The 23,740-nt window shown below is 39.4% G+C and overlaps 1 protein-coding gene across 1 annotated transcript in view; it reads right to left on the bottom strand.

Moving 5' to 3' along the window:
- Positions 1–11,993: 11,993 nt before the first annotated feature.
- The window catches only part of LOC122789350, a 196,095-nt gene continuing 184,348 nt past the window's right edge, over positions 11,994–23,740 (bottom strand). Inside the window, exons 6-7 of the mRNA XM_044056730.1 lie at positions 13,442–13,549; positions 11,994–12,531 (exon numbers count right to left, since the gene is read on the bottom strand). Coding sequence (XP_043912665.1) covers positions 12,004–12,531; positions 13,442–13,549 — 636 coding nt within the window. The 3' untranslated portion in view covers positions 11,994–12,003. The remainder of the gene's footprint in view (positions 12,532–13,441; positions 13,550–23,740) is intronic.

The raw sequence follows: 23,740 nt of genomic DNA, 5'->3' as shown, positions 1-23,740 counted from the left end.
CTTGGCTCTGATGCAGATCTACCATGTTCTAGGGTTGGATCCAGGGACTCTGATCTGAAGGATTGGATTGATAAAAAGGCATTATCTGGTGATGTCTGCTTTGGCGAGAGGATCTAACTGACATGCGTGATGAAGCTGAGGAAGGAGTCTGGATGAATAAGGAGATCTCTCCTGCAGAATAGGAGCTCTAACCTTGAGAACACAGGGCACCAAGGTGAATCAAGGAGGAGTCAGAGCCTACAATAATAGGAAATGAGGGAGGCATTGGATCTGAAGGGTTAGCCACCTTAGGTGCTGGAGCCGAATAAGTGGTTGGATGTGGGAATTGTATCCTGGCAGGCTTTAGATTTGTCTTTCTTAGAGTTGTCTAGATCTATCCTTTGACTTGTAAGAAGAAGTAGAAGAAACTCGTTTTCCCCGATGTTGAACAAGTCTTTGTGCCAGGGGCAGGCTGGATACGACCCTTCAGGATCAGCTTAGTTCATCTCTCCACAATCATTCTCTGGAGAAAAGCCTCACAAATAGAGAAAGACACATCCAGGTGCTGGAATTGAGTAATATGTGTGTGCATGATACACACACTCTTTTTAAATCCTGAGAGTTTGTCGGACATATCAACAAATTAAAAGAACAATAAGACTGTTAAACAGAAAATCACTGCAAACATCCTAGTATATCAAGCTAATACTACTACCTACTATACCTGACTTTAAGTACTAACATTTAACAGGATGGTTAAATGAGAAAACAGTATAAGGGGAAAAAAATTCCCTAACCATAATTAAAAAGAAAGTTTTTTCTCAGCAAGAATAAAAAAGTTGGATGAAAACAAGGAAGATATGACTCTAAAATTATAGCCAACATTTAGAGAGAAGATATATGGAAAAAAACTATTTTCTGGGAAGACACTTTGATTGTGCCTCAGCACTTGAAAGTGGGAACTGAGATCTGGGATACCTACTTCTGTGCATGGATATTATGGGTAGGGGAAGAGCCTGAATACTGGATCTGGAGTTTTGAAATGGCCGAGTATGGATCCAACACTGGATCTGAGACCCATATATAGAGGAAGGCATGTTAAAGACATCAGATCACATGGGTTGGTACCTGATGTACCACTGTAGCGTAAGTATCCACTGTAGATCTCTCATGTAATACCTGGTCAGCGGGACAAGGGTAATGGAGGCCACCATCAATCCTAAAAGCTGGAGAACCAATCTGGTGCTGGTGGCATCAGATAGGACAGACCCTTTAATGCCTGGTTTTCCAGTGTGGACATTCAGTTGTCTGGCAACTTGGTTGTTGTATTTAGATGGGTACCTATAAATTCCATCTGAACCAGAAGAAACTGAGATTTATCCAGGTTTATTGTGATCCTCAACTGGGGGAAAATATGGAGCAGATAATACCTGACTTGAATGAGAAGAGGTCTGGTAGGAGCAGCAATGAGACAGTCGTCTAGATACAGGAGCACCTAGAAATGCCAAACATTTGAACACCTGGGAGGCTGTGGTGTCACCAAAGGGCAGGGCTGTAAACTGAAAATGACTGTCTCCTGCCAGAAGCAGGGAAGCCTTCTGGAAGACCTGTCTATCATAATGTGGCATTAAGCATCCTGTAGGTCTGTCGAGCACATCCACTCATCCTTCCTCAACAGAGGGAGGATGGACTGTACTGTGCCCATCTGGTATGTTTGCCATTTTGTTTGAGATGACCGAAGTCCAAAATTCGTCTGAGGTCTCAGGTTTTCTTTGGCATGAAAAAGAACCTAGAGTAAATTCTGAATCTGTGTTGGTTTGGTGAGACCTGGAAGATATGCCTGTCTAGCAGCTTGATTTCTATAGCAGCTGTGTTCCTTTGAGAGGATGACATGTTGGGGCATTGCTTTGTTGAAGGAGGGAGGTAAAGAAAGGGAATGGAACAGCCACTGGTTATGATCCTCCACACCCAGATATCTTCAATCATGGATGTCCAGACCTCTGGGTGCAGAGACAAACCCCCTTCCCAACTGACTCCAGAGCACAGTAGCTGGGTAACCATTCAGGAGTGCTGATAAGTCCTCTTGGAGAAAGGAACCCCTGAAGCCTTGGTTTTGCAAGCCTCCTCTGCCTCGCAGGCAATGTCCATCATTAGAATTCTTCCCTCTGCTTTGGGGGGGGGGGGTTATATCTCCAGGAGTGTCCAAGGAAAACCCTTGGGACTTTGGAACCAGAGCTTCTTACCCCTTTCAGGTTTCTAGAGAAGGACCTCTGGGGAGTAGAGAACAATATGTCTACATCAGAAAGGATTTTCCCATCTTGCTGAGTTCTAGAGTGCATGCCCTTGATTTTCAGTCTGAAAGGAGTCAAACCATTGAAAGGGACATTGACAAAGGACATCTTTAAAGGATCTGCAAAATCAAACAAGTGCATCCAAGCATGGACTTGATGGTTATGTCTGTGCCAGCAGTTCTCAAAATACTGAGTCACATTAGCTATCATGAACATGGAGGCATTCAATAGGGATTGTAGGGTCCAGCTCAGAGTCCACAGTTTTCTTGTTCTCCACAGACATGGAGAATGAGAAGTATTTGGAAAATTCCTTAATCAAATCTCGCTGAAATCTTGTCATGTGTACCAGATAATTCAGTGCCCTCAAAGCAAAGGTAGCTGAAGCATAAACATGCTTCCCAAACTTGTACAACACCCTAAACTCCATGTTAGGGGGATGGACAGATGGAGTTTTCTCGGCCAGCTCTCTTGGTTGCTGCTGTTACTACCATGTGATTTACTGCTGGGCCCTTGCTTCAATGCTGGTGATCCTCTGTTGCCACAAGGAACTTATCAGCTTTCCATGGAATAGGTTCGGCCACATCCATCTCCTTCCATACCCACCAAGATATTAAATCTACCAGCTCTTTGGCTTGGGGACCAACAAAGAAGTAGCTAATCCAGATCCGAAGGCCTCAAGAAACACTGATTCCTCTTGGGATGGGATTTCAGAAGACTACCCACCTTTGTTTCAACAGTTTGAGGATTTCACCGAATTAGACATCCTCAAGGTGATCTGGGTGATCCAGGTGATCCTTTCCCATGACTGAAACACGTCTTCAGTGAGGGACACCTGGGCCTCTTGCGTGCATGCTTCCAATAGGCCTCTGTAGTGGGATACTCTGGAGAAGACTGAGGGAGATGCTCAATGTGGATTGTCTCAAGGCTCAGAGGAATCAGCTGTCCCAATGGGATAGGAGGAGCAGGATCAAGACACAAGGACTTTTCTTGGGAGATGGCTGGAGCTGAAAAATGAAAGGAAGCCCACTCACCAGAAATGTAGAGCTAGAGCTGTATCTAGCACCTCAAAGACAGAAGCTAAGGGGTAACCCATCCCTGTTACAGTAAGAGCCAAAGCTTCCAAAATAAACTGGTGTTGGGAACTGATCTGATTCTACTCAAGGCTGTTATTGTAGCCAAGCTAACACCAAAGTCCCCCTAGTAAGCAAATGCTCAGACAACTTTGGAGTTGATCCCCAACCCTCAAAAATGCCACTGAGACTTGGGCTCTGAGATTCATCTTGATCTAAGACATTTGGAACTGGTTGGATCAGAGATGTTGCTGGTGTGGAAGCCAGCCAAGACTTTGGATCCAACAAGGACAGCTCCTGGAAGAAAGTTGAATTCAAAGTCCTTGAAACCAGAAAGCAGACTGGGGTAGGAGCCACCACAGATGGGGGTGGGGGAGGACCAAAGCTCAAGGGTCAAACAGGGGCCAAAGCTGGGAGAACTGTCAAATGAATGTGAGTCCTAAGGAACTTCCTCATCATCCTATTCACATCATCTTCTGTCAGGTCCCTGGTAGACCTGGGAGAAGTTCTTTTAGCACAAACTTGTTGTGCCATTCAATAACGGCCTGCTGACCAAAAGTAGTTCAAATGTTAAAGTCTTCATCATGGTGGGCACTGCCTAAGCAGTAAATGCATTTTAGATGGGCATCCAAATTTGCAGTCTTGTGACTGTAGGACAAACAGTTTTTAACCTAGAAGTTTATCGGACATGACTAAAAGCAATACACAAAAAAACAGTAATATAGGAAAAAAAACAATAGTTATGACAAAGACATACTACTTGCGTACTATCAGGGAGCACATGGAAAGGGCACCAAAAGGGCGAAAAGATGAGAATAAGAAGCAGCAGAAGTAAGGGTGAAAAGCAGGTGAAAAAGATACCCCAGATAAATGACTGATAAAAACAATAAGCAAAAAAGGATATAAATCTTATAAGAGAACTTAGCTGAGTCAAACTTGAGTGAAGGGCCACATTTTTACTCTGTAAGTGGCAAATGAGATCTGGGGTAATGTTGGGAACTGAGTGGATTATGGGTAAAAGGAGAAGCCTTGAGCTATGGATCCTAACAGAAGCCAAAGTTGCATCCAAGGTCATATCCGACACATATCCATTGAGGAACGGATGAAAGAGAACATCAGAGAAGGCTGTTAACACAGCATGTGTTCAGTCATGTAATATGAAAGATAAACTGGATAACTGTTAGAATTGAAAGGGAACTGATGGTGTGGAAAAAGAAGGATTTTTACACTGTATTTCTCACAAAGACAAGCAGAGAATGCAAAAGACTAAAATTACCCTGTTGGATTTAGAGAGAACACCAACTGAAAATGACAAATGTACAGGTAGGCCTACACCTAGTACTAAAAAAAAAGCTGAAAGAAAAAAATCTTGAAATTAGCAAAAATTAAATAGCTAATACAGTAAATACAAATAAATAGCATATTTTATCAATAAAACTGATATAAGGAAACCAGTCACCACCATTTATTTTAAAAGTTGTCTGGGGCCATTTAGATGATCCTCAAGTAACAATGAAGATTTGGAGAGAGAGAAATACAACGTGCATTACGGGATACAGAGAAGTACTTAATAGCCAAGTAAAGTCTGGATTGTCAAGATGTCCTAAATGTCTGTCGCCTTAGTCCCATGAGTTACAGAGGATGAATCTACTCTTATCAGATTAGCAAGTTATTCTAGTAAATTCTGTTTTTTTTTAGTATTTAAGTACTATACAAGGCGGTGGTACAGCGGTAGCATTGTTACCTCACAGCAAGAGGTTCTCCTGTTCGATTCTCGGCTGGAGTGCCTTCTGTGTGGAGTCTGCATGTCCTCCCCACAGTTGAGTAGCCTCTGAAATACATGTGTGAATAATTCGGGCATGCCTTTGCTGAAGGCTGGGCGTTGGGCTGGCAACTCGGCACCATAAAAAAAAAATCGACTGCCAATCATTAGCGGATCGGAGTTCTGCTGTGGTGACCCCTAACCGGGAAAAGACAAACAATACAATCTATAAAAGTGATGCAGAATGCAACTAAAATGTAGAATCAAAAATTAATCCACCTCTAGCAAATGTACAATGATGATTACTACTGAATGAAAACAGAAGTCCCTCACATGAAACTGAAATAAAACTTTGTTAAAAGTATATATATATATATATATATATATATATATATATATATATATATATATATATATATATATATATATGTATGTACACACACACACACACACACACACACACACACACACACACACACACACAGCATCAATCTTTAAATGGCTAGTATATTTAAAACATTTTACATATATTTCAAACATTTTACAGAACTTTACTGATTTGGAAAAATAGTGAAAACTGCTGGTAACACACACAAAACCCACCATCAGAAAGGCAAAGGCAAGAAAAGCAGTAATCACACCACTTAAATGTATTTGCAATCAATAATCACACCATTTAAATGTTTTTGCAAGGTCCACTTAAGTATTTTTTAATATATTCATTATATCCAGTCTATATGCTGCTTTACCTAAATTCAATGTATTCCACAGTTTAAAACACCTGATAATTCATATTGCTTCATTTTATTATCTGGCTTCATGCACACTGACACTGCAGCTGCACACAGAGGTTGCAACCGCAACACTGTCATATAAAACATTTCACATTAAAAGCCACGGGTTTACATGGATGAGTAATAAACATTGTTCATTTCAAATTATTTTTAAATATAACATATATGTGGGTATTCAACAGATCAGATAGTCATTAAGATGACTACTTACGGCGGTTAAAAGTTGAGATTTCCTCTTTGTAGGTCACTGTCTGCACAGATTCATGCAGTTTACAACTCCCAATGTCAGAGGCAAGGGCAACTGTTGCTATTGTTTGCTGTGATATGACTCACTATTTAGAGGGTGTTCTCGGACCTACAAATCCACATTCTGAACTCCTCTGAAACTGAGTATGCACTGGAGTTGCCTCTGAAAGCATCGGCCAATGGCAGTTAACTGCCTGATAATGAAAAACAGTCAACAATCCATTTGGGTAGAGTTTGCTTAACCAGAGCTCACAATTTTCACTTTTTGAACTCTTGTAGTTGTCTCTAGTAAACCCTGTGCTGAAAGTGCACATCAGGTCACTGAGTGCCCCTCTCTTAGCTGAATTATGTCCTTTAGAGGAAAACAGAGAGACAATGGACTTAGTCAAGGAAATGTATGACACCACCTTTGTGTTTAAATGTCAGTAATCCTAATTAGGGTCTCCTTGTGAAAGATAAAAGGAAGGTTCCTTATAAATCGCAACCTGTATCTCAGAAATGATATGGGAGATACAGTCACTAAAAACAGTGTCTTTTAGAGTATGCCCTTCAGGTCTGCTGAACCAGCCAGTCCAAAATGAGGACAGACAATTCTGACAATCAAGAAATTCAAATCCTAAAGAGGCTCTTCAAGGGTGGATTAAGATAAAAACTCCTTAAGGAACTAACGTCTTGTAAAGCCTATATGAGGTCACAGTTCCATCCTCCAAAAGGTCATGATGTGAAAAACCCACAGAAATATGCACCCTGATCACAGAATAATTAACACCCAGATCAAATATCCTGCAGATTCACTTCTCTGAAGCAGGGGAGAAAGCTTCCTTACCCTGCTACAGTACATTTTTCATTAAAAGCAGGATATGTTTGATGAGGGGGAATGCTTTCTGGGAGATTCCATGACCTCCAATACCAATCCAGGAAGGTCTAACAGGAGCAGAGATCTGAAGGAGCAGCCAGTTTCACAAGTGGGTCTGGTTACTATCTTAGTTAAGGGTGGCTTCTGCACTGCCTGGCCTTCACTAACTAAAATTCTTAGGCATCCTGATATCATAGCCTGTCAACTATCAAGGTGTAATGATGATGAACTTTGGTACTTCTCTGAGTTTGGTACTGAAGTGCAGAATTAGTGGAAAGGGTGCAAGAGCATTCAAGAATCCTTGTACTATGAAATAAAGAATGAAGCCACAGAAAACTCTCCCTCTTCGTGCTGCAGTGAAGAATCAGCAGAGCACCACATTCTCCTCTGTTGTAAATAGAGCAGCTCTCAGGATGATGTACTCCTTCATGCAGCAGGCATACCCTGGCTTCAGCTTAAACAGAAGACCAGAGTTATTGCAGGTCTGAGAGTCTGTCAGCACATTCATCTCCCTGGGACATGAATAGGTTGAGTAGGATAGTCTTAACTAATGGCCTCCTACATACCTCTTGATTTCTTAGCACAGGGGTACAAATGCATACCAGCTTGTTGGCTCAATAACTATACCATGACACAACTAAATCAGGAGGTGCTCAGGTTACATTCCAAAGCATAAAATGCTAAATAAAGTGCTATCAGCTCAAGCAGGCTTGTGTGTGATCCCTTCTTACAAGGGCCCCACCTATACAGCATCAGAGCAGACTCGACATAGAGTTGCCAGAGTACCAGCAAATCAACTAATGTCATAATTTGTGATGCCTTCAGTGTCAGGGAGGGAAACCCATGCTGTAGTAGGAATACTGCATCAGTTCTGAGCTGATTTTGGGGATCTAATACCAAAAGTGAATCTAACTGGAACTGCTAACTCTAAAACAACTCTCTAGTGAAGCACACTCATGTAAAGAGTAGTGAACAGAACAGACAAGATAGCAGATACCCTGAGACTCAAAATGTGTAAAAGGATTTTGTACTTGATCTCCCTTTTACTGTGTCATCTATTACACCAAAGACAGCAATTTTTAGTCCCTCTCAATGAGTAGGATAGATCTACATGGCAAAATCTTCAATTCTGCTATAACAAAAATAATCTTTTCTGGCACTGTGGACAATTGCAACCACAGAAAGATTCACGGAGGTGAAGCTACCAGGAAGCCCTTTCATTGGGTCATCAGATACCACCCACCCAGTTACACTAGAAGAACCTGTTCTTGCAGAGCCTTGGCCATAATCTTTTATAAACACTCTACGTACAGACATAGAAATTGTTGCTCTGGATAAAAGCAAAGCAATTACAAGTACGGAGATTGTGAGGGCATCAAAGACTTTGCTTCTAAGAGATAATGTGACATGCTATCTTTTGGCATCCACCAACTCCAGTGAAAGCAGGGGCGTGACCACCCAGGGAGCCTGACATACCAGACCTGGATGCAAAAGTCACTGAAATTTAAGATGGTACTAAATTCTCTATTTGCACCCCCCCCCCCCCGAGTCAGACAGGGATGGAATAAAAATCTTCCAGTCCTGGGGAATAATGGGTTCTACACCACCTGACCTCTGAAGGGAGTTCTTAATTAGAAAAAGGCTAAGCACTTGAAGGCATGGTATTTTGAGAGCACATCTATAACTCAGCAGACCGTAGTAATGGACTTTCAATATGAGGCAGTCACAGAAAATTGACATCCACTGTGGTGTTCTGCAGAATAGTTGCCAAGTTCCCCATAGAACCTGTGTCTTAGGAGAAGGAAACTCATTGTGGGCATGATTGCCTGACACTTGGTTATCCTTCTCTGTCTGTGAGAATGCCACTCATTTCTTCAGTGCTGGACTAGTCAAAAAATAGGATGTGAAAGTTGTGAGGGCATTACAAATACTATTCAAGATCAGAGCTGGAAGCAAAGGAACTTGACATCTTGGGCGGCGCATTCATGTTGTGCCTCCCTCCTCACTGTCTATAAGCAACTGTAAGACTGAAACCTATTCATGTTGTGCCTCCCACCTCACTGTCTATAAGCAACTGTAAGACTGAAACCTATTCATGTTGTGCCTCCCACCTCACTGTCTATAAGCAACTGTAAGACTGAAACCTATCTACCAGTTTTATTAGTGTTGCTTAACTACCTTTTAAAAAACAGGATGTTTGATGGTTAGATTGTTTGCAAGCTGTCCACTAAGAGGCTTATACAGCATGCAAGCTGTCAAACTTTTTTAAATGTTTGGTATCCCCTATGGGTTGGCACCCAGAACAGGTGTCTCATTTACCCTACCCTAGCTTAGCCAGTTTTCAAGATGGGCAAAACTACTTCCTTCATAGTCTTTAATAACATACTAAGACATCTGCCTAACAGAAACTCCTCCCTGTAAAAGGGCTTCCAGTGCAGCCTCCTCATTTATTCCCTGAATAGAATCTGCCACACCATGACACCATGTAATATAACCACGTACTGTATGCTGCTGCTTTAGCCACAGCTTCAACACACCCAAAGTTACAGTGGGTGACACACAAGTTGTGTAAAGGGCAATCTCTAGTGACTTTCTGATTCCAGAATCCTGAAAATCTGTCAGAGGAATAAACATTCTTGTCCATCCTATCCAAAGTACTAGCTTTTAAATGTGACACCAAGGGGAAAGATGGTCTATTCCCAGGGACCTATGCTACAATGAAAACATCTCAAAGGAATCTGATGTTAGCTGTCTTATCACAATGTCACTCCACTCCTTCAGGGACAGAAGCACCAGAAAATGGATGCTTCCAAGTCATAAAAATAGCATTCTTAAGAACAGGTTTCGATGACACCATGAGCCAGAGTTCCCTTGGTTTTCTTTCCAAAATATTAGCTAAGACCCTTTTAGGAAGAAGAAAGTGGAAGTGCAAGCCAGTCCAAAGAAGACATTATAAGTCAGAGCTTTCTGTCCGAAGGATAGCATGTCACATTATCTCTTAGAGGCAAGGTCCTTGATGTCCTCAGAAACTCCTCCTAGATGGCTTCTAAAGGGGAGGTCACTTGCACGCTTCTCAAACTAGTTTCATGAGATGGCAGCTGCTACACACGATACCTCAGGCTTGGGTAAATAAGTAGGCACTGGATTAAGGATCCTTTTCCTGGGTCTGACAGATAGGCAGCCTCTACCCTTTTGCAGCCTGGTAGCATTCTGTGGACTAAGGAACAGAACATGTATCACTCATTGGTTGATGTTGATGAAGTTAGGTGAAGTCTTCCCTGGCAATTACCTTGGAGGGAAGACTTGAGTTCAGTGGCATTATAGCTCCCTCCCAATATGAGAAATAGACACCAGAGGTGCTGCCTGTTCATGACATGCATGAATACAGACATACACTCATGAGACAGCATCGCATTAAACTAAGTGTACTCTTCCCATACTGACAAGGTCATTTTTCAAACAGCACTAATGTGTGCAATGTCCTGGAAATTGTCATGGGCCTATAAGTTAGAACTTGTTAGAAAGTATTCCCCCACCTTGCAATGCGAAGATAAAGACGTGATGATCTGTCAGCAAACAAGACGGTAGTGCTCACTGTGCTGAAGTTTGAACATAGATCCTCCATTACGGGACTTGAAAACCAGCCCACACAAGCAATTCAGTTGCTTTTATGCTCCAGTGCAGAACTAGAGCTTTTCCTTCTTGATATCTAAAGAGATTAAGGGGATATGATACAGGTGCACATGATCATATTAGCGAGATGTGAAGGGGTCATTCTTAGCAGGAATAACATTGAGAAAAGTAGGAAGCAAAGGCAGCAGAGTGGAGGGGCTAACCACTCCTCAGACCTAACAAAGTACTTTTTCAAAGAAAAGGTTGTGGGCCCATGAAAGGCACTACCAGAATGGGTGATACGGAAGAAATTCACAGAGCATTCAAGTAAGCATGGGAAAGTGGAAAAAGGGTGAGAGGGAAGGTAGAGGTGGATGGGAATAGAAAATGGTGGCACTTAAAAAGGCAGACTATACAGGCTTATTGTCTTCTGCCATAAAGCAAATGTAGAATAATACTGACAACTGACCTCAACGCCTCACTTAAAGATGATGGCCAGGGAAAACTTCACCTACTATTTTTATATAAACAACCAGACTGGTGCATGTTCTGTTCCTTGCTAGTCTAGAGAAAGCCACCAGAGTGCAAAATATAGAGGTTGCCCATCTGGTAGACTTGTGCAAAGGTGTCTTGTTTCAGTGTTAGGACTCATTCTCTTGTTACATGATCTCTTATCTCAAATTCCAGTCAAGATCACCCAAGGGAATCGCTTGCTGTAGTTTGCAATGGATTATTTCTACAGTTGCCATTGTGCAAGCTTTAAGGCAGGTTTTGTGCTTCTCTAACCACCTCCTCCTGGTAGCCATGTTAATTTACTGGCTCCTGAGACACTTCTTCATGTATGCTCATCTTCTAGACATTGCTGTGGGTTCAACCTTGAGATCAGACAGTCATGAAACCAGTTAGACAGCTAAATTCAATTAGGCATCACATTTGCCAGCTTTGCTATGACTGTATCACTGGCAAGGTGCTTTGTACCCGCCTTGATTTGGTACAAGAGTTCATGACATGTGCCATGAAACCCATTTGCACTTCTTAGCAACACGTGGCAGATACAAGAACATGTCATTAGAGGGGCTGCTTGGAAGAGGAAATCTGACCAATTATCTAATGTAGATGGCCCCTCAAGGTGAGAGCATTAGAATTCTGTAGGTAGGAAATGTTACGCAATTCAGCCATGGGGTGGACTTGAAAATAGAGGAAACAATTGCATTTTGTAAAAAATAATGTTCTTGGTTATAAGAAAATTAACTTCTGTCATGTGGAAAGACTGAAGTGGACCTTTGCCTACTGCACCACAGAAAATAGACACCAAATCCCACAGAGAAAGAGGGAAGGAAAAGGCAAGCAAGCCTCACACCACTGCATTTCCACACCATTAAACCTGTTGGCCTTAGACTTCTGTAGGTTCTCCAACTTCATTCTTTACTTGTTCTATAACATCCTGCTGTACTGCTGAATGCATATCTGCTTTATCCTCATCTTCATCCTGTGCTTTTGATGTTTCCATCTGCTCAGATGTTGAAGGCTCTACTTCCTCTTGTCCATTTTTCACTTTCTCTTGTTGACCACCTTCATAATATAAAGACCGTTCTGTTTCTGCACCGCCATCATCTAATGAATTGTTTGCATTCATCTCGTCACGTATATCTACTGGATTAGCATCCACTGACAGACCCAATAAACTACTTTCATTAGTTATTTCGGAAGGTTTACCATCAGGACCCTGCTCTGTATCCTTGCCCATTTTCTCTAATGGATTTTCTGCATCTGTTATAGCTGCCATATGCAAACTGCTCCATGTATCTATATCACTAGGGTATTCTGATGAGCTTTGTGCATACTCCCATTTATTTCCATCTAGAAAGGATGTGCCTTGTATAGCCACGTCATCTGTTCCCCATTGCTGACCGATGATTTTCTGGCCATGGTTTTCAGAAGAAAATATATTAGCATTTTGTAAAATATACATTACATCTGCTGGATCTTTTTAAATATTTTAATCACACTTTCTTAAATGAAAAGTACAGTGACAACATTCAGTAACAGTATATCAAATGTCTACCTTGCCATTCTGAAATTTAAATAATTTTCAATATGTAGGTCATTATCCTTGTATGCCACAGTTTCTATTATCAATACATACAAAGGATCAAATAAAGTACTTTCACATCTTGCTCTGTCGTTATATTTGCTTACTTTAAGTTCAGTTTACCTAAATTATAGATCAAAATGTAAGCATATATACATAAAAATGTTCCTATTAGTTTGGCCAACATACTAACTGAAGCAAAAAACAGAGTGCAAAGCTATTTGTAATACTAATGCATTATTTCAAATCTGTATCCATTGAGATTCATTTAACAGTTAAAAAACTTAACTGTAAAACTGCCTAGGTAATTATAAAATATAGCATTCTGATGGTATATGTTTGCCAGATAACTATTACATATTTGGGAACTTCTTAGTGCATCACTGTTTTACTTTAGAATACACTCTCAAGTTTACCTTTTCATCCCTGTAATAGTGTAATTCGCCTTTTCCATGGAGACATATACAGTCTTTAAAACATCAGCATTTAAAATGTCTTTGAAGATTCAATCTAATAGTTTGTATAATTTGAATCCTAAACTACTGCATGCAGTTTAGCTGTAATATCTTGAGTTAATGTTTCTAAATAGTACTGGAAAAGTAAGGACGCGGATAAAATTTGAATTATCAAAACATTCTAACCGATCTAAGTCTTCTTTGTAGAAGATAAGTGTTTGGCCTTTACAGAACTTCATCAACAAATCAGAACAAAACAGTTATTTTAACAATGCTAGACTTACTCCTACAGGCAGTGCAGCATTATCTGCTTCCTGAACAGGTTGATCCTGAGGAGGTGCCGCTATCTCAGAAGTTTCAGCTGGAACACTTTCAGGAGGTTGTGCATCCAGCTGTCAAAATTAGAAAATAATATTCACATCTGACCATCATAAAACCTGCCATACGCATTATGTACAACAAAGTTAGCAAAAAGAAAAACATATAACATATTATAGAAATACATTTCAGTGCACTCATCAAAATAGTAAATCTTTGAGTAAGAGATCTACAATACTTAAGCAGATTTTTTCAAGTGTGCAAATAGTGTTCATCCTTTCATTTAGACTATTTTTTCCCAGCAGATGAGCATCATTCATGGTGCAAGAAGGCATGCGTTTAAAACCTTTGTTTTAGCTCTCTTGCTTTGAAAATGGTTTAAACGTAGAAGGCAGCCTGTTGTTAGCACAATTTAGGGTCATTCAGTGAAAAAGACAAAAAAAAATAGTTTCTAGGGGCTATTAAGCCACTGATTCACAGTACTGTCACTGTTTTAAATGGAAAAGAATACTTAAAGCTAAAATAAGTCATACAAAGAGAAGAGAAATTGCACAGAGAGAGAAAGTATAGTCAGTAAATTGCACTTTCCACAACAGTAGATGTTAGAATTCCTCACTTTTGCAGTAGTCTTTTGGCTATCTGGGTTGTACCCTGCCCAGAATATAACAACCAACCAGTTTCACAAAGCTCTGGCTCCTTCCACATGCACACTGTGCCTACTGATATGACAGCCCATTGCAGGGAAATCAGCAGTCAGAGTAAAGAAACCCTTAGAACTTTCATAACCATAAAGAGAGAAATAGAGAAAAAGTTTACTCATCCTGAAGCTTTAAAGATACAATAGTAATTCAAAACTTTACACCTCACAAGTAACTATATACAATAAAAGGAGGTGGTGGTGGATGCAGCTATTACAGCAGTGAGGAATATGAAGATCTGCTGTTAAGTGCAACATACACAACTGTACTATCTTAAACTCTTTCACCTATATTAAATTGTCACTTAAGACATAGGCACCCATATTAACAGAAAAGAAAACTAACAATATTAACATTTTTCTTTTACAAGCATTATATATTACATATTTTTTCTTTATAACTATTGACAGTTTAAAATTACATAATTTGCTTAATTCTGGTATTCCCTGAAACCTCACTCCTCCTGTTGAGCATTATTCTGCATGTATTGTCCCTACAATTTCCATTTATTTTTATGAAATTTGCTCTTTTCCTTTTATAACAACCTATCTTCCAGTTAAATAATCTCTTTTATAATATTTAATGCTTCAAACACAGTTGGTTTAGACTTAGATTTCCATTTTCTAGTAATTGTTTTTTTTTTTTACTATGTCTAGGCAATTCGGATCCTGTCCTAGCTCTAAAATACCCCTTCAAATTGTGTAATCCTACACTACCTTGTTCTATTTAGAAGGATCTACTTTTTCCAAATAACTTTCTTCTTCCCCTTCCAGACCTTCAACAATTTATTATATTAATTATTATCCACAACATCTGCTCTGGTTGATAAAAATATGCCTGACCAGTATATAAAATTAAAGGGACTGAAAACATTTTCACTGGTTGTATCTTTCTATCTATGTCCCTACACAACAGCTTTTAGTGTCTCAGTTTTTGTATTATCTTTTATTTAGTCTCTTCCCACATATCCTTAGCTGCCATAATAGAATCCTTTTTAATCCATACTCCTAAATAATTCATCTTATTGTTTCCCCATAAGTATGGGTACTACTGAACCAATTAGTGTGTTGGCACATAACTTTTGGCTATTGCCTAAGCTTTATCTTCATTAATTGTATATCCCCAAAAGACATGAAACTCTCTCAAAATGTTCCACAACAGTGAGATGTCTTTTTTCTGGATTTATCAGGTACAAAAAAGTATAATCTGCAAATAAAGCCATTTTTAATTATCATATCAATAATATCCTTGACTATCTGAGCCCTTTATTTTCTTTGCCAGTGGATCTAAATATAAAGCAAATAACAAAGGGAAAGAGGACAGCCCTGTCTAGTTCGTTTATTCAAACACAACTTATCAGAAAGGAGCCCCCACGCTTTAATTCTTACCTCTGATCCTTCACATATCCTTCTACTTAATCTTATTATATAAGGAAATGCAAATGTTTCCATTACCCTACTCGTAAAATCCCAGCTTAATCTGTAGAATGCTTTCTCTGTATCAAGATCCACCAACAACAGAGTATCTTCTTACATTTTGCCTCCGTCTGGGTCATCATTGTTCTACTAATGTTGTCAAATGTTTGCTTCCCATTCACAAAACCATACTGATTCATATCTATCAGTTTTGGCAACATCTTTGCCATTCTTTTGGCTAGTATAAACACTTTACAGTCATAGTTTACAACTGAAATGGGTCTATAAGAAACCGGGTCAGATGGTTCTTCACCTTATTTGGGTAATACAGCCACCACAGCTTTCTTCCAAAATGTCGGTGCTTCCCCTCCTTGCAAAATACTGTTAAAATATTCCAGACCTTTACCACTTTCTTCCTTCATGACTTCCAAACTTCCACAGGGATACCATCTGTTCCTGTAGACCTTCTTGCACATTGGTTATACGTCAGCATTTTTATCTCATCTTAACTATCAGAGCACAAAACCTTTTTTAGCATCATCTGCCTGTAACCTTAACATAATGAAGTCTTCCATAAATATTTCTATTTATGTCTTTTATTGATTTCCACATTCCTCTGCTTTACACCAATCTTCATAAAATTTCTGAAATATCTGTGAATTCTCTACAAGATTTATGATTATTTTTCTTGTTATAGGCTCCCTAAATTTGGCAAAGACTATTTCTATGTTCTGTTGCCCTAAGTCACTGTACTAAAAGGTTGTTTGCTCTAGAATTTTATTAAACAATAGTTGCTTGACAGCAGTCTTTCTAAACTCATGCATGCTATCCAAATACTCTTATTTTCTCTTTATTGCTCTGCAGTTGCTCCTCTTTATGTTATGTCAAATTCCCCTTATTCTGCAATACTTTAACCTTTGTCAGACCCTCTAAATATATCCTATTATTTTTTAACCATATCTCTCTCTTTTATTTCTACCATATTTTTAAACTCCATTTTCATTTTATCCTGATCATTACCAATCACTTTGCAAGAAATTTCTAACTTATCTAACAACTCTCAAATAATTTCCACAACCAATGTCATAAATTCCTCTCTTTTTAACATCTTGGAAAGTATGTGTGTCTCATTTTTACTTTATTCTCCTGCATTTTTATCTTAGTTTTTGTATGTGCATGATCTGAAATAGTTATTGGATAGATGTGAAAGGTGTAAATCAACTGCACATTTTCCCATGAAATATAATTTCTGTCATGTCTAGCCTAGTTATTATACTATGAAGAATAATGTGTAAATTCTGTTCGAGTTCCTACTACTGAATTTACATCTTCCATACTAAATATTGTCATACATTTCTTCAGAAATCTACCCTCTTGTGTTATATATTCCCTCATAGGTTCCCCAATACATCCTCACCATTACAAATCAAGTTCCATCTGTTGCTTATAGGTAATATTCCCTGCTGAAAGCTGAATATTTCTCCTAAAGGTTTCTTAAGCTCCATAATAGTAGTTTTTGGTGGGATATACATACATGCCAAGGTAATCATCCTCCCATGCCAAAAGACCATTACCACTACAAATCTACCATTATTCTTTTTTTTACTCTTCTGTCACTGTTGAAGCCCTCTAACAATCAGTATTACTACTCCTCTTTTCCTTTGTCCTTGATATTCTGAATATCCATCCTGAAAGCCTTTGTCAAATTTACTGGCTCATTTCTTTCCAAATGTGCTTTCTGCAGCATTGCTATTTGCACTATGCATTTCTTAACATATCCTTTCTATCTATACCTGTAAGGCCATTTATGTTTCAAGATAATATGGATAGCATAGCTATTATGATAAAAAGCTACTGTTACTAAATATACATGACCATTTTTTATGGATGCAGTGTTCATTCTCACTGCTGAAGAAGTCTATTGGTTATATGGCTTACTTACTAATGACTATCCAGCCTGAAAGGAGGAAGGATAAGGATCTAGGAGCCTCTGGAAAATGGTCCTAGCAATGCCAGTCCACAACCTGGAAAAGGAACCCAGTTTGTAATGCTTTGCAAAAGTATGTACAGAGAATCAAGTTGCAGCTTCTTGAATGCTTCTAGAGTATATCTCTTTCCAGTATGCCATAGCAAATGCCAAAATCTAGCAGAAGGTACCTTGATACTGATTCATTTACCATAATGGGTATAACAAAAGGCAATTGCTAAAGACAGCCATCTAGAAATTCTGTTTTGACACTGTTTGTCCTTTTTTTGTCCCATCATAGGAAATAAGCTGCTGATTAGCTTTTCCAAAGGACTTGGTTCTGTCAAGAACGTGAGCTGTCTATACATGTCCAGAATATGTAGACTCCTTTCTTCTTGGTTCTGAGGATCTGGATAAAATACAGGGAGACTGATGGCTTGATTCAAAGTAAACTCTGAAACAACTATGGGCATAAATGGGGGATTTGTTCTTAATGAGACTCTGTCTCTATGGAAGATCAGACAGGGTTTGCCCATCATGGCAGCCTCCAACTCAGATATTCTTCTTGCAGATGTTAGAGCAATAAGGAGTGTAGTCTTCCATGTAATGAACATTAAATCCACCTGATGAGCATGTTCAAAGGGAGACATAGCTAATGTTTTCAACATGAAATCAAGATCACATGAAGGAGACACCCACGGCCGGCCTTAGGCATAGGCGAACTAGGCAACCGCCTAGGGCGCCGTACAGGCTGGCCTCATAAGGGGCGCAAAATCACAAAAAAAAAAAAAAAAAAAAAGTTAAAAAGTGAAACTTTCTTCACTTTTTAACATTGCGTCCGATGCCCGTTTCTACATAGTAGCATTGCACCTTCCCCACATCTGATGACACGAGCGCACAACAATGGAACGCCCCCCTCCCTACGTTGTTCTTCCACCCCCCCCCCTGCGTGATGTATATATGAGTGGCTGCTATTGGCATCCAATCAGTGATGCTTTCGTTTTAGGTACTTTGGTATTCCCACTGAAACCTGATGATTAGTTTATTTAGCTTCATTCAAGATACTGTGTTCAACTGTGCTATGTCATTGTCTCTGATGATTTAAAATAACTTAAGCAATGATTGCCATGAACAGCAATGCACGACTCTTCCAGGAATATGTCGGCTGGTGCTAAAGACTCTAGATGTCAGTTATGACTCATATCCTTTCGTCTTAAAAAAGTACACCTACTAATAAAGTGTCAGATATAAAGATGTTGTTAGAGAACTAATACAAGGCAGCTTCTCTTGCACAGAATGAAAAATGAAATGCAGTTAATTTGAATTCTGACTGTGCACATAAGTATCGTGTGTGTCTTCAGTTAAGTAAACATAAATGCATATTCACTACAAAAAAAAAACAAATGCAAGGAAAATGAGAAAGAGAGAAAGTGAAGCAACTGATATGGAGGGATGTCGTTGATTCATCCCTTTTACACCATGCATGCAGAATTCCAGTGCTTTCATAAAAGAACAGGTCCTGAAAAAATTACCACATTAAAGCTGGGAATATAATAAGATACGACAACATTTATTTAGAATTCTTAGGGCTGAGGGGGAAACAAGTCACACCACTAAACTACCCTTCTGAACAAATCACAGTGAAAGGGGAAGGGCAAATGAACATTAAATAAGGAAATATTTAACATGTAGGGGTGACAGCTAAACATAAACAATAAAGCACCAACATGCCAATCTTAATTTAGTAAAAAAAATGCATTAATTCACATCTGGTGGAAAAGGGTATCATATTTTGAGCTCATTGGGATACCAGGTAGCCCAGGACAGCAGAAATTATTGGAGATGTCCATGTCAAGCAGTGCTACAAAGTTCTTTGTGACCAAGACAGAAGACCAGGCAGAAGTTTGTGGATATTGCCTACTAAGATAATAAGACATTAATAAGCTATTTGATTTAGTTCCATATAAAAGGTTGGTAAGGAAATTAGGCAACACAGGAATGGTACTTCATTTTGTACTCTAGAAAAAATACTGATTGGATTGCAGCATACACAACGTAAAGGCAAGTGGAATTCATGCATGAGAAAGATAGGGTCCTCTGCTACAGTTCATCCTGGGGGGGGGTGCTGTCTGTATTGTAAATAGCAGGGATGTTGGCTTTCCCAAAGGGAATAATTACACATTTTTTTGCATTTAGCTTTGGTCCGTGACTTTGGCATCAATCATTAGTCTGTATTAATCCTTTTTGTAGTACCACTGGGGCACTCCATGATTGCACCCAATTTGCAGTCATCGGTGAACTTGGTCAGATACAGGCCATCCATGTTTGCCTAGACTTCTGAGAAATAAATTCTGAACAGTAAAAGGCCCAGCACGGAACCCTGTGGTACGGCACTTTTGCTAGATGTGAATTCACCCACTTTGACAGTATGTGTCCAGTTGGTGAGCCATTTGGCTACCCATCAGTGAAATAAGGGTTTATTCCCAATTGATTGAGTTTGTCTATAATACCTATATAATACATGCTCCCCCATGTTTGCGAGCATTATGTATAGAATATTTGAGCCCCTCTTTGGTGTGCTGACTAGCTGTTCCAGGGCATTTGCGCTGGCATGGTCCAAGAACCATGGAGAAAGCAGATTTGTGGTCATGTATTTTCCCTAGTTGATGGTAGGATAATTAAAATTTCCAGTGAGTATGGTGTTTGGCTACATGGTAAGTGACGCCAGTAGTCTAGGTATGCAGAATCCTTTTCCTTGTTCATTGTGGGGGACCTGTAGTTAGTGAAGATGTGGTAGGGGAATTTGCCTATTGTTAATTGGACTTGGAGTAGCTTGAGAGAGTCATAGAGGAGACAGGTGCAAGACCATCTGTGGCAAAGCAGTGTGGTCCGTCAACCATGTCCTCCCAGGTTGACAGATATTGGATCCCCTTGCACTGACACCAGAAGTTAAGCCAGTTGTTAAAATCAATCATTTTTTGTTGGTATTGTGGCATCCTCTTTGGTGATGGCAAAATGTAGCTCAAAGATAGGCTCATATCTGCCTGAGACACACAATCTAAGAGCTCAGGCATATCTGTATGCATATAGTTCAGTGAGGTATTATGTCTCAGGTCATGCACATCCACATGGACTATGTCGGAGTTATACTGGTACTTGTGGTAACTGCTTGAGTGACTTGACTGATCCTGGCATCTCATAAGCAGCTAACTGTAACCTTGTCCTTATCCAGCCTGGTGAGGGGGGACATCCGTGTGCAGGTTATTTACTTGTAACCAAATGACTGACCAGGAGAAGAATATTTGTTATGAAAGGGAAATGTTTTGATAGCAATTTATTTACAGCTTTTTCTTCAGTGCTGAGAAGAGTTAATTGTGAAGAAACTGTGTGTAGCATTCCTGGCTGGCAACTTGTTTCCTGCCCAGATGTTTAGGGAATGCAGTGCATCAGTTAATGGATCACACCAGTAGTTTGTTCTGTAGCGTTTAATAATTATTCATTCACATTCGATTTATTGTTAAACTACTGTTTTAAGCATGAGGCAGATAGAAGTTTTAACATTTCACAAAGATGCTTTTTAAAAATGTTTTAAATGTTAGCATTTATATTTTTAACTTGGATGTGCATTATGGTTGTATAGCAAGTAGTATAAAGGCTAAGTGGCCAAGATCACACTTTTGACTGGTCTGTGACAGGGAAGTTGAGGTTTAGTGGAGTGAATTCTTTGGACTGCTGAGCTGGGCTGGGGAACCTAAGGTATGTGAAATAAGTGGGCCAGAGTGGTATATTTTCTAGGGGGCATAACAGTGTTATGAAAAAGAGATATCACTAAAAGTATGAGTGCATTTCCTTCCTCTTCCTTACAGTTTTCTAGAGGAGGAATCTTGTAATATAGTGATTCATTCCTGTTACATGCTGTGGAAAATAAGTTTAGCTAGTACAGTCATGAGTTAACGGGTTACATGAGACTTAGCTTGGATTCTGCTGTCACTGGTATATCATTTTATATATTTGTTATGTAGAATGTGTATGCAAAAAGTGTGGTCCAAATATTTATCAGGTATGGTAGTTCTATTTTTGAGGCAGAAAGGACTGTAGAAGAATCTCAAGCGGCAGTATTTAAAACAGTGAATTTTGCTCTAAAGCAGACTGTTTAAAAAGTTTCTACTTTTCGTGTAGCACATACTATTTTGTTACTACTTTATTTTTTTGACTAGTAACTGAAAATGTTAAACTGATGTGTATCTGTTTTTTTTTTCCATTATACATATGAGTACATAATATAAAAGTTCTAGGCAAAATCTACAATTTGGAATTAAAATGCATGTTGACCCCAATCTTCCTGCTCACGTTTCAGGTCTGTTTTAATCGGCGGTAATTGTATGCTGAATGTATGACCAAACTAAGGACACTGCAATGTTTGATTTAGTTTTATGTGCTTTAATACAAAACTTATGCCTTTTACCTGATACCTCAAGTCACTGCCAAAGTAGTTGGTAACTTTTATTCTCAGTGTTAGAAATGCTTTGCTGGTCTGCAAAAGATACATGCAGTTGGATGGATCTTTTAGTAGCATTTGACTGAGTTAGCCATACAGTCTTGTATCACATTTGAAATTGGTACTTGCTAAATGAAGTGAGACTTAATGAAAAGTAATTTCTGTACGCTATGATTTTGATTCCAGAGTATGGAATTACTGAATTTTCACATGCTGTAACACAGAATACAAAGCAGTCCATCATATGGATGGATGTATAGGTACTGCAGTTTGATTTCACTTCATCCCCATTTCCTTTCATCAATGGTTAATCCTTTTCAGTGTTTCCTACACTGCTTGGGCACCAGAGGTGTATCTAGAGTTGTATCTAGAGGTGATTTTTGTTTTTAAACCTTTGTTTACACATGGTCCGACTTGGAATGAGACCAACTTTCAGTTGCCTGGGGAGAAATGCTCCAGATGCATGTCTTTGACATATAGCTAGAGATAGAGAGGCATTGAGATTTATGTTGGTGTTCTTTTGGGTGCATTCACTGTCAATATTATGGAAGTCTGTATTGCAAGCAGTTATGATATATTCTTTTTAAATGCACCTTGCAAAAAAGTTAATACAGTCTTTCATGACTGTAGAGAAACTCTACACTAGCAACAGATCAAGCAGGTTTATTAAGGAGCATTCAGCCTTCAATTGCAGTCTTAAGGTGTCACAGTATGACTGTTTTTTTTCATGCATTTAAACATTGAAAGAACTGGAGTGGGGTTTGTGGGAGTGGCCAATATATGGGTGTAGTGCAGATAGGGGTGTGGCTTGAATATGGTGTGGGTGGGGCTTAAGGGGGGCCAGAGCAGTACTTCGCCTAGGGTGCCATTTCAGCTAAGGCCGACCCTGGAGAGACCTGCTTTCTTGGAAGCCTATGATTCAAACCCCCTTCAGAAACTGTTTAGGGTCTATGAGCAGACATGCTGAAATGATCACAAGATGTATCTTGACAGAAGAATAAGATAGGTCAGAGGAAAGTAACTCTCACATATATTTCAGAATCAGTGGTACATAATCCCTGACAGGGCCCTGATTATTAAGTAGCTACTATCTTTTCTATTTGCCAGTATAACATTTACTAGTAGTAGGTTTTCTTGTCTTCTTAAGTACCTGTTGCACATTCTCATGAAAAAAGTGCCTAAAAGGAATCACAGTTCTTTCATCCAGGTAGTTAGCTGTTTGAAACTGAGGAGTATAAAACATCCCCTGTGTTGTATGAGTAGGTCCAGCCTGTGAAAAAGCTTGTGGTAACTACTCTTGGACAATTCCATAAGAACAGAGAACCAATGCTGTTTTGGCCAAAAGGGAGTCACAGCAATGATTTTTGGAAAGGTCTACTGAATCTTAAGAATTAGCTTGGATGTCAGTGAAAAGCATAAAAGAACATTCCCAACCATGGGAACATTTATGAGCTTAGGTCAGGCATTCCTCAGACCTTGCATTTTAGCCCCCAAAGACACTACTTCCCAGGCAAAATTTGGGGCATCTGTAGTTACAGACTGACTTGGGATCTGTGAAAAAAAAGGTGAGACCCGGATTTGGAGCCATTTGCTGTCTCTACCAGTGCAGTTCATTTTTGGCAAAGCCCAAAACTTGAGTTGGAAATTCCAAAAGAAGATGATGATGGGTTCATGTGCATTTTACCAGC

This window comes from Protopterus annectens, chromosome 14.part0, assembly GCF_019279795.1.
Source record: "Protopterus annectens isolate FY-2018-M chromosome 14.part0, PAN1.0, whole genome shotgun sequence".
NCBI classification, from domain to species: domain Eukaryota; kingdom Metazoa; phylum Chordata; order Ceratodontiformes; family Protopteridae; genus Protopterus; species Protopterus annectens.
The sequence above is the reverse complement of the archived record's forward strand: the minus strand, read 5'-3'. Positions and strand labels throughout refer to the sequence as shown.